This window comes from Phasianus colchicus, chromosome 2 (assembly GCF_987193195.1).
Source record: "Phasianus colchicus chromosome 2, bPhaCol1.hap1.1, whole genome shotgun sequence".
Classification (NCBI taxonomy): domain Eukaryota; kingdom Metazoa; phylum Chordata; class Aves; order Galliformes; family Phasianidae; genus Phasianus; species Phasianus colchicus.
The window spans coordinates 47,443,221-47,455,514 of NC_143437.1; the positions used below are offsets into that span (position 1 = coordinate 47,443,221).

At 41.0% G+C, this 12,294-nt stretch overlaps 1 protein-coding gene across 6 annotated transcripts in view; it reads left to right on the forward strand.

Annotated features, from left to right (window-relative positions):
* SASH1 (SAM and SH3 domain containing 1) overlaps nt 1-12,294 on the forward strand; it is a 523,157-nt gene that overhangs the window by 418,541 nt on the left and 92,322 nt on the right. For all 6 annotated transcript variants that reach the window (XM_090135563.1, XM_090135565.1, XM_090135564.1 and 3 more), the window contains one exon: nt 5,245-5,373. In XM_090135563.1, coding sequence (XP_089991689.1) covers nt 5,245-5,373 — 129 coding nt within the window. The remainder of the gene's footprint in view (nt 1-5,244; nt 5,374-12,294) is intronic.

Below are 12,294 nucleotides of genomic sequence, written 5' to 3' on the forward strand. Positions count from 1 at the left end.
TTTGGTTTTTGTTGGTTTGTTTGGCTTTTTCTAAAACTCTTATTCTGCATGGAAATTTGAGCAGAAAGAACATATGCTGTGCTATGCCCAGGATTTAGGTGCATACCCTGGTTCACAAAGCATTTGTTACAAGCAAAGGCAGTTATTCCTCCTGTCCTGGTGGTTTTTGTTATACCGTCATCATTATTCAAATATGAATGTATTTTTATTTAATGTTACTGCCAGTGAAGCTTGCTGACAAAACATTTTTCTCTTTACACTTTTAGATGTCAAATACAAAGGATTCTGCCAGTGTATTAAGCTAACTGATGTGCAGTGACCGGTAAATCTTAGCTTCATAATAAGTGTGTCAGATCATTCCAGCTCCTCTTTGTAGTCACTCCATTAACATGAATCTCGATGGATTCCTCTGGTATTCACATGCATATCAGAACTAATTCTCTGGGCATTCCAGGGTAATTCATCTTCTACCCTCTGTTTTATGATGCTAAAAAATGTTGTATGCATACATTATAAGATGGAAATTTATGAGCGTTGTTTGACTACCAAAACTAGAAATCTGAGATAATTCAGTTTTCATTAAAATGTTTTATTAAGTAGTAATTTTACGCTTGCCCCTTCAGAACTAGTGGGTCGTTTCACTTTTCTGAGTGTCAGATTATTTCTGAGAATGTCTCAAGAAGTAGCAGAGTTTTAGGAGAAACTTGTTGTTGCTTCTTACAGATACAAATATTTCAGGAATGGTATTTGTAATGAATATTTCTGTTGCTTACAATATTTTGCTCCAGAGAAAATCAGTGGGATTACATATCTTGAATGCTGCAGTTTGTGTGGCAGTAAACACAACTGGTGCACAGCAGTTTTTGTGGTAGGGCTTTAATAACTGTTAAATTTGTAGTAAGAGAGAAAGAGCTGTCATGAAGTCTTGTTTTTTCAAATATTACTGACTTAAAGCACTGAAGAGCACATAGCAGGTGCTGTTATTACAGATATATTAGTAAGAATGTATTTGAAAGCTATGCCATTCTTCATTAGGATCACATAAGCTAATTCATATATAGGACTGCCACTGTGTCAAAGTGGGACTTAGTGGCACATAACTGGAGGCTTACTTTTAAGTTACACTGGCTTGTTAGCTTTGGTATCAAATAGCTGTATGCTATTTTCATAGCTGTGAAACTGAAGTGTTGATTCAAGTCTGTTTTTGTATTGGAACCAAGCCCACACTGTCAGGCTATGCATAAGGAAGAAAGGAAATAAGCAAGCAAATGAGTTTTGACTGTTATTTCTATTATTTTAAAAATCCTCTAGGTTTTGGCTTGCAAAGGAAACTATGAAAATTAACATCAACTTTTATTCTTTATGCATCAGGGTGACATCTCTTTAAAGTATCGTTAGTTATGAATGGTTTTATTGTTCTGTTTTATTCATTAGGGAGTCTTTAGAATGTTTTAGACGATTCCACTGACTATCTTTGCCACCTTTGCCTTGCAAGGGAGATTAATGAGTTCTTAAAATTCTGCTTGTGGGTATTTTGTACTCAGTTCACTCGGAAACAGACTTGGAACACAAAGCACACTGGCAGTGTCTGTGAGAGGGAGTTTGGAGCTGCTTGGAGAAGCTTTCAATTCAAGGCATTGATAAGCAAGAATCTAGAGTTCAAAAGTCATCTTCTGATTACTTGTATCTCCAGTCTGACATCACCAGATGTTTCATGTAGGTCCTCTCAGCTGTCATCAGTGCAGGAGGAAAATGAAGAAAAATGAAACTTTTTTTTTTTTAGTTTTGCATATTTTTAGTTGTACTTAATAGAATAGAAGTGGATTATGGAGGTAATCATATGTATTTAAGACACTGTGTGAGAAAATTTGAGGTAATGTAAATCAGATATATAACTGTCTGTACAGTTGTGGCATTGTTTTCGTGTGTGTGACATGAACGGATGCTGCTGGGTATGAAATACTTGCTGTCTTTGGCTTTAGTTGACTTGTGGATCTGTTTTTCCTTCTGACAAAAGCAGTGCTCTTTGGATAATCCTCCATGTGAACTCAGAAAAGCTCTCTGCTACAGAGAAAAAAAATAGATTAATCAATACACTACAACCTCCTGGAAAGTTGAGATGTAAATACAAATGTTTACATTTTTGGCATCATATTTTCATAGGATCATAGAATGGTGCGGGTTGAAAAGGATCACAAAGATCATCTAGTTTCAACCTCCCTGCTATGTGCATGGCCAGCAGCAACTAGATCAGGCTGCCCAGAGCCACATCCAGCCTGGCCTTGAATGCCTCCAGGGATGGGGCACCCACAACCTCCTTAGGCAACCTGTTCCAGTGCTTCACCACCCTCTGAGTGAGAAAACTCCTAATACTTAACCTAAGTCTCCCCTGTCTTAGTTTAAAACCATTCCCCCTTGTCCTATCACTATCCGCCCTCATGAACAGTTGTACCCCCTCCTGCTTATATGCTTCTTTCAAGTATTGGAAGGCCACAATGAGGTCTCCTTGGAGCCTTCTCTCTTCCAAACAATTTCTGTCCTATCATCTGTTCGGTACGTTAAGCTTTCTTTCACAAGGAATTTGTCTTTTCTGGAGTGTTGTCATGAGTTGTGTTTGGAGCTTAGCCCCTCACTTGAGTCCTGTGCCTTGATTGAAATGCCGTCAGTATCTCCAGGCTTTGTGGCACTGATGGCCTTTGTCACTTCTCTGTTGGCTGCTCTTTACCATCACATGCTCAGTTGCAGTGGCACAGCTCTTCGTCTGCAGAGTTTAACTGGGGAGCTGTCACCAAGCTCATTTTCCTCTAGAGACAGTCACAAGCCTTTAGACTTGTGGAGATCTCCTTTACAGAAAGCTCCACGAGCCCTACGTCAAAATATGTGAAAAGAGAATATTTGCAAAGCTTTGTTTGATCCTTTGTGCATTGCAGGCTGCTGTCTTACCCAATCTTAATTCCACTTGCAGTAGAGCTGACTTAGCTAAACAGAAGCTCACCTGATGCATTTGGATTTGGAGTACGTTACTCAATTTCAGAGTCATTACAGTAACTTTTTAAAGTAGCAACTGCTGTGCTGTATAATCTTTAACTATACGCATGTATTCCCCAGTAGATTTACTACATGAAATTTAATGGTGTCCAGAGTTCAGGAAGGAGACAGACTGACAAAGTCCCAGTGTGCTGGGATGGAGTGGCTGGGACTCAGGTTTCATGTCATCTCTTTGAAACTCATGCAGGTTTTTGTACTGCCTGCAGCAGTGAGCAATTGAAGATTGTTTGTGGGCTACTTTTTCTGCTTGGTGCTTGTTATTCCCCATGGCACAGTGGAGCTGCTTATCCATACAGAGCATGCAGACCTTGTGAAAGGCACCCTGCTGCATAGCACCAGTACCTGTGTGCTCAGCCAAGGCTATGGAGGCCACTGGCAGATTGTCCACTGGCTCAGGTGGGTTTGGGAGTCCTTTTCTTACCCAGCCTGTTGGGAAATGATGGCTTGGTAGGAATTAGCTGGAGAAGATGTGTGGTTGCTGCCCACTGCTCCCGAGGCAAGATAGGCTGCAGCGTCTCTCTCTTTCTAAAGGATGCTGGTGTTTTGTCCCCAGTGGCATGGAAAGCTATCTGTCTGAAGCTGTGTAAAGTCCAAAGGTCCCAGAAGTGGGGTCTTTTTGTGCTAAGGAACTCAATCTTGCAACAGTTGAGATTCCCATGTGAGATCATTGGCAGGTTGAGAGGTAGGAAATACAGTAAAAAATGAGTAAGCATGCATAGAGAAGTGTGTATGTGTGTATTTAGTGTAGTTATTTTGCTTCTGCTGCTCCAGCAAGTGATACACAAGTTGTTTTCCATCTGTGCCATACACACTAGTTTGAAGAAAACCGCAGATGCTTCTGGGGAACCATTCTGGGAATTGTTCAATACCTACTGGGCATGTGGAAATGTGCTTTAAAAAAGTAGAAAGTGTGTTTTGCAAGTCTCAGGTTTGGTAGGCATCCGCATTGATTAAAGTGGGAGTGTTTTGTTCCAATTACCTGGAACTGATACTTTGTTAGAGCAGACCTGCCTCTTCTGCACAGTCATAACACAGAAAACAGGACTATTGCTTTTCAAATGGCAATATCTTCTGTAAGATGTGGTTTCTGTTTAAGAGATTTCCTCCTAGCTCATGTTAACCCTGCAGTGTATTTTAGGTATACTATTAGCATAATTATTTTTAAATGCTTTCTCAATTGCTTAGCTTTTTCTTAATATTGAAGACAGTTTTATGTTTGTGTTGCATCTGTTTACTGATAGTAGCAGCGAAATAAAGCTGCAGAATACCAGAATGTATACACGAAGTATAGTTGTTATCTTTTGAAGAATGTAAACAATAACATATGCCTTTTTGAGGAATGTGTTCAATAACATATGCTCTTACGTAAGTTAGACAACAAGAGAAACAGAAGTACTCCATTCCTTGTTTTGGGCTTAGTTAAGTGTATGCTTATTGTACCAATAATTGTTAGTCCGCCATCTCTGACATATATGCCTGAAGTTTACTAAGATTTCTAAAGCCACTTACAAAATCCAGCCTTTTTTTCCCCCCTTTATTTATCCATCATTTAGAAAGACAGAATTAATAGGTGACTACAATTAGGTTCCTGGCTATTGCCATTTTGTTAATGGGTGGTAATCTTGCCTAGCAGAGCAGAGGTTTGGGACTGAGCGAAACCTGTTTCTGCCTCCAGAGCATTTTAAAAGACCAATTTGCAGAGTGTCTCTGTAGGCGGTATAAACTCTCCTGTTCAAACCATTTGGCTGGAACTGTTTGCAGTCTGGCTGACTGCTTATAAGCAAGGAGTTTTAATGTTTGAAATTGCTGTTAATGATTGTCAAGGAAAGCAGGGCTACTCCCAGTAAATAAGGTTGGTGGAACGTATGTAATGACTGGCAATGAAGTGAGCAGGCAGCTGGTTGGAGAACCAGATGGAATATGGTTATCTGTGGGTGGGAGCGCACCGAGGCAGATTGTGCTCAGGGATAGTGCTGTGCACTGCTGTCCCTGCTGGTTCTGGCTGTGCAGGAATTAGCAGGGACCCATGTGCTCCCAAGGGGCTGCTGTGACACCACAACTCATTGAAAGGATGACCTGCGAGCTGTGTGCTGCCCGTACTGCAGGGATGCGAGTCCATCGGGGTTGTGCTGTTACATTTAAACCTCATTTTTAAGTTGATTAATCTCTCATTTTTTCCCTTTGTCTCCACCACAGGATGGGTCGCTGGGAAACATTGATGACCTTGCACAGCAGTATGCAGACTACTACAACACCTGCTTCACGGATGTGTGTGAGAGGATGGAAGAGCTGCGCAAACGGAGGGTTTCCCAAGACCTTGATGTGGTATGTAGAGAGCTTATGACTTTATTAACAGTGTTTGCCATTTGTGACCCAAAAGAGTCACCAGTATTTCAGTTTGATGATTTAAAAGTTACTTTCCCATCCAGGGAAATAACTCTGTGATTGCACTTGCACACACAAATGCTTCAGCAACCTCAATTTAACACTTGGAAATTAACTGCTTTTTTATATTTTTAATTTTTTTTTAGCCTCTCTGAGCATTCTGTTACACTTCTTCACTGTCTTCATAATGAACCTTTTTTCCCTCCGACATTCTGTTAAATACCCTTCCATATCATTTTATGCCTGTTGTCTGACCTTGTTGTTCTATATGCCACTGTGAAGAACTGGGCTCCACCTTTGTGATAGCCTCTCCATAGCTACCAATGGGCTACAGGTTGGTCTCCTCAAAGCTGTCTTTTTTTTTCCAAGCTCAATCTCTCAGATCTCTTAGCATCTTCTTGCAGGGCAAGGGTTCAAACCCCTGAAAACACAGTGACCCTGCTCTGAGGTCATTCAATTACTTTGACAATTCTTTGATTTCTTTCTAGCACACCTGAAGGTGGTGTTCCAAGCATAGCCTGACAGGTGCCAAGTAAAAGAGAAGAATGTCTTTCATCTTCCAGCTACACTGCTGGTGGTGCTGTTCTGCAAGACTCTCTGTCCAATTTCTGTGGAACAATCTGACCCAGACAGTCAGTCCCCAGTCTGTGTTGGTGTATGGGCCTACTCCTTCTCAGGAGCAGGACACTGCAGTTGTCCATGTTGAGTTTCATGAGGTTCCTGTCAGGGCACTCTGCCCTTAAGTGTACTGACTGTAGCTCAAGGATGGTATCATCTACAACCTTGATGATGGTGCCATCTATTTCCTCTTCAGATTTCTAATGGAACAGACCCCAGAATAGACTCTGCAGTGCTCTGCTTATAACTGGCCTTCAGTTACAGCACACTCTCCATTACATTACCCTTAAAGCCTAACCTGCTGTTTTTCACCCATGTAGTGGCAAAGATTCTCTGGGGAGTCCCACTTTCTCTGAAACTAATCTTTTATTGGGACATCGGCGTAACTCATTTTTGTTAGCTTTATGAAGGAACCTTTTCAGGAGGCGTGTCACAAAAACATGGTTCTCGCCTCTTCGATAATTTCCATTTCCACAATGTTCTGTTACATTTATAAATGTTTATCACTGCTTAGGACATATGTGCATGTCTGCACTGTGCATGTGTGTTACTGATAGTTGTGCTTCTTTCTGTTTAAACCTTTTCATTAGTTTTCGTGATGTTCATAAAAATCTTCTGTAACACAGAGAAAAGAGATTTTAGGTCTGATTTGTTTGGTCTTCTGTGTTAAGTTTATGCTTCCAATTGTGTGATACGTTTCACTTACAGTTTTGTAGATATTTCCTAGAAAAACTTCCTTGATTCTAAGCATGTTACTGAAGGAATTCATTATACCATAGCTAGTTTTTCTGTGTTGGTAATTTTTACGTATCACATACAGAAACTCAAAGCTGAATTTTCTAGTTATTGCAGAGCCTGTAAATTGTGAACCTGATTACATAGTTGTTCCTAGTAGTTTTGCTTTGAAACACTGTAGTGTTTCTGTTATGAAATGATTTTTATAAGAAATAGGTTTGTATGCTGTCATTTAGTGCAGTACTTCTTACTTGAACATCTCAAGCTGTAAATCTCATATCCCATCTTGTTTGTTTGGGAAAACATGGTATGATTAGTACCTCTACTGATGCATAGTGCTGTGGCAGAGCCAGCCTTGGATCTGATCAAACTTCTGCAGTTCCTCTACGGGATCAATCCTTTAAGAGGAATATGGGAGCTGAAGATGCATAATTGTGTTTTCTGCCTTTGTTTCCCCAGATCCTGATAGATCCCCTGATCCAGGGAACATTTTTCTCCCATTCTCTAGCAGCTGTATCTGATGATGTGGTTTACTTTAAGGATACTTTTTGTCTCCTTGGGATTCCAGTTTGATAGCTGAGGGGCTACCAGAACTCATATTGACTTCAGTTATACAAACTGGCTGCAGGGTCGAGGCAGAGAGTCAGCTCAGCCCCACTCCAGTTTGATAGATTCTTCTTTATTTTTAAATGGGGGAAAATCTTCAAATCTTCTACAAATCTATTCTTACCAAGAAGATCCAACTGTTAAACAAAAGATGATTGTAGGAAATCCCTGTTGTAGATGGACCCTTCTGTGTGTAGCAGTTGGCAGCAGAGAATTGTGGTTCGTGTGCGAGCCTCCGCATACCAGGTATGTTAGGTAGCTGTTGCCAGCCATGAAACTCCCTCTCCTGGCACTTGGGCTCTTGGAAGGAAGCTCCTGTCCTGTAATGAGGCATGTGAGTAATGAGGCATGCTTTGTGGTAGGAGAGGACTCCCTTCCATTTGGACAGATGGGCCTAATTTGGCTGCCTTCTCTTCCAAAGCTGCTGAAGCCAGTCTGGGGAAAGCCATCTGAGCTTAATTAACTCACATCAAAGGTGCAGAGCTTCATGCTGGTTTAAATAGACGCAAGCTAACCCAAGACAGACCAGTGAGTGATTCACTAGCACATTCTGTTCAAGAGAAAGTATAGTCAGAGAAAATGGCTGTTGGAAAAGACATTCTGCAGACTCCTCTTCAGTGGCTCCCAAATAGTAGACCAGTGATGACTTTTGAACTTTTAATTTTCAGTTGCAATATCTTTTCTCAGACTTAAATTAGTGCTCAGTTTTTGCTACATCCATCACCAGCATAATCCGGACATCAGATAGCCATTGTGCTGATAACAGATGACATCATAGATATTAGGTCACTTCAACAACAGCATCCAGACAGCACTGACTGCAGCTGAAGCTTGCTGTCACCAATAGGTAGTCAGGTGTGACTTGATAGGTACACTGGGAGCAGGGGATGGACATGTTGGCTGGCATGTATTTTCACTGTGATAGAACAATATACCTACTTATAATCTGCTTTAGAATGAGGGACTGGTTTAAACAGAAGAGCTGCTGAAGTGTCCTCTAAAGTAGCAATGTGCAAGATGGAACAGGTGGCTCATTTATTGTGGTGTCTTTCCTCTCTGTGCAGCTTGAGGAAAGGTAATGTATTTGTAGGGATTTGGAATTGTGAATAAAGTTGGAAGAAATACCAAGTTCACACAGCTTATCCCAGTAGCAAATATATGCAATCAGAAAATGATTGTGCACTGATAGTATTGGTCTAGCCCAGCTTTGTTCTGCTATTCACTGCCCTCCTCACAGGGATGAGGAGGGACCATGCCTTGCTCTGTAGCCTCTTCCCTGCAGTGGGGACATGCCAGAGCCTTTCTCCCCCCACTAGTGGTCTTCTCCTTCTCTTTATCCAAGCATTAGTGCAAAGAAAAGCTGATGCACGTGTAATACTAGGGCTCTGCCAGACTGAAGGCTCCTGAATCGTGAGAAGGTGTGCCATAGAGTAAGCCCAAGCTTTGCACTGAGGTGAGGAACCAGGGAACAGGAGAGTCTCTGCTGACAGCTCTCAATGCTACGGATGCTTTGTGTAAAAAATTATGTAGGTATTGGTATACACCTTTAGATTTTAAAGCAGGGTAAGTGATAAACCCTGGAGACCACAGTTAGGTTTGCTGAATTCTCCAGGAATGAAGAGGAGTGGATCACCAAGGGGCTGAACGTGGTGCAAAAATGCCCAGTGAGGCCGCGTCCGAAGAAGCGGAGCAGTAACAAAATAGTGCCTGAGCTGGCAGCATCTTACCAGGGACAGGCATTCAGTACTGGCTCACTCAGAGTCCCCTTTATAGCTTGTTATCTGAAAGGACAGAAGTATGAAATATGAACTGTTCATTGCTACTTCTGTATACTTTGAAAACAGTTTTAGCTGTTTGAGAGCAAGTGTTGATATCTTCATTATGTATTGTATTTTCTAATCAGGTCTCCAACCTTCCCTATCAGACCATGGCCATTTCTGTCTGGATATCCTGCTCTCGTGTTGAATTAAAAAAGAAAAATCACTTGATGAAACTGTTTGGGAGAGCAGCGTATCTTTCCATGGAACAGTAGCTGCAGATGAAGCTAAACATAGATTATTTTTCCAAATGGCAGTGCAGTCAGGGATTGTTAGTTGTCCCTAACCACGATAGGTGCTTTTTGCACTTTGGAATTTTGCCTCTGTTTTTGTAATGGAGAATGTGCTTGGGTTTGGACATAAATGTTTGTGAACAGCATGGGAGTTGCCCACATTTCCTAGCATTTGGCCTATTCCTGTGCACCATGTGTTTTTTTGGCTGCGGTCAGAGTAGATAGAGCAAATTTTCAGGGCCATAATGGATGTATCACTGGTAATATTCAGCTGGACATCTGCTAAAATGCAGTTATGGCCAGAAAAGTGACTTCATGAGGATGACACCTTGTTACTGCTCATCTCTGCTTCCTTTGTATCTTCGGGATCATATCTGCTTGGATCGCTGTCAAAACCAGGTTTGCCCTGCCCGTCAGCAGAGCAGGACATATTGATGTAGCTGTGAAAGAGCAAACTGCATTTTGTTGTCTCATCCATCACTGACAGCGGCCAGCTAACTGCTGCTGCCAAGGCCTGCACTGTCGCTGGTGATCCCGAAGTCAAAGAGCAGCCAGCCCGAGGCTTCCTGATGGATTCTGACAGCTATGGCTGTGGCACTGAGGAGTTGCACTTATCTTTTGACTTGTAAATTACATAAATTCAAAATGAATGTCATTGTGAAGTGACAAGACACAGTTTACCTCTTTTTTTTTTTTTTTTTTTTTTTTTTTTACCTCTGCATAGATTTAGTTCATTGCCTTGCACAGAAAGGGAAGTATTCAGAATCTCTCTCTGTCTACATGGTGGTAAGGTACAGTGTCTGTAACTGAGAAATAGGCTTTGGTAGGCTATAAAACCTGGCTTTATGAACCTGCGTATATGCTGATGCACAATCAGAAAATAGAAATGAGCATAAAACCAATGTACAATTCCTGCCTTGCTGCCCACATGTGTAAATATGTAGCTCTCATGCTTTGCTGCGCTTTTTGGAAGGTGTTCAGCAGCCAGTTGTTTGATGACAAATAGGATCGACAGCATAGATGATACCATCGTATAAATGTCAAGCATGGCAGAGTAGAGGGACAGTGGCACAAACAGATTAATTAGTAGTTAGAGTGACAGAGTAATTAATCTTCAGGCTTTTTAGAGGTGAAGTTGCTTGATACTATGTTGCTGGTTGGCGTATCACAAGACCAGTGGAGAAACTCAGCCAACCTTCACTGAAGCAGACTAAAGTACCCAGTACTGTTGCAGTCACTGATTGATGTGCGTTTAAGAAATCTCTGTGGGAGCTGGCCAGTTAAGTCAGAGTTAATGAATATCTTTGTGAAATCTGCCTGTGCCTGCACTAGAGCTGGCTCTTTCCACTTCCTCTATTCCTTGTGCCTTACATACATTAAAATCTCCAAGACTGAAATAGTCTGTTTATTCCCTGCCATGAAATTATCAGCTGTGCTTTGCAAATGCGATGTTGTGTGCTTTTACCTTTGTCCTAAGAGGACACCTCTATCTTGCTGGAGCAGAATCCCACTGTTTTGTTTTGTCTTGCTGGCTGCGTGAGGCCCTCCAAAATATAAACAACAGCTGAGTTGGATTAGAAAGGTAACTACAGCACAAAAAGAGAACTGGAGAACACACAGATAAGGCTTCTTAAATTTTGGAGAGTTTCCAGGCCTTATCAGCTAGATACATGAAAGAAAAAGTAATAGATGTGAGCTTCTAAGCATTTTTTCCTCCAGTATAGGTTGCAACAGGACTTCTTTTTTCTTAAATATGAGGTGCATAAAGTAGGTTTACATTTGTAGGAAATACATAATAGAGATTTACTGTTTGCAGTCTCAGTCTCAGTATTTTAGAGTTTATCTATATAAGTTAAATCTGTCATATTTTTTTCATTGTAAATGGAACTTTTCAAAGGTAGACACAATGGAAATTCTGGAACAGACAGGCTATTTTTAGTGTCTCATGTATCACACATCAGGACAGCAAAGGAATTTAAATACAGAGCTAGCATTAAGCATGAAAATAAAGCAAGGCTTGTTCCATACACAGCAAAGTGAATGCAGTTCTCAGCAGTCTGTTGTCTACTTAGTGTTCTCAAACTTAGTTTAAAAAAAAAAGTCTCCACTCTCTGTAAGCTAATGATCTCCTGCAGTCTCACTACTCTTTCTGTTGGAAGTCCTTTTATGAATAATCTCTTAGGCAAAATCTGTCTGTCCATAGCCAAAGTGTAGAGGTTGGAGGCCCAGCAGATTGTGCAGTTATGGTGCTTTGAGTTACCTTTATCTTCCTTCAGTGCATGCAGAGTATCCTTGCTTTTTGGAGCAGGATCTTCAGCACTTCTGATCTTCTGAATGTTTGTATTTTTTGCAGTGTCAGTGCAAGTGTCAATGGTGAACAGTTTGTCAAAGTTATTTCTTTCTGAACCAATAATACTGTTATTAAAAAAAGACACACTGTGTTATAAATAGAAGAAGTAACTTGCTCCGAGTACTCTGGCTGGTAACTTTAGAGTGGAGAAATTCTTCATTAGTGTTATAAATGCTTTTCCACTCATTCTCAATCTCATCACATCATCTGTAGTAACTGTCTTGTCCCTTTGCATTTAGCAGGACTTTTACTTTGAATTTAAGATCAATTGAACATCTTCTAACTGTGCTTTTCTTTTATGCTAAACACATTGCATATCAGCTGGAGCTGACAGACAAGATTTGTATTAACTTGGTGATTTAATCTCATTGGAGCCTGAGGACTTGGGGGAGGGGGGAAGGTGAAGTGGAGGGAATCACTTGACTAACATCAGCTCCCTCTGAGTATTTTGTTTTTCTTTTCTCCCTTCTAAATTGAAGAGAGGACCGCAAAAATGAAAGTG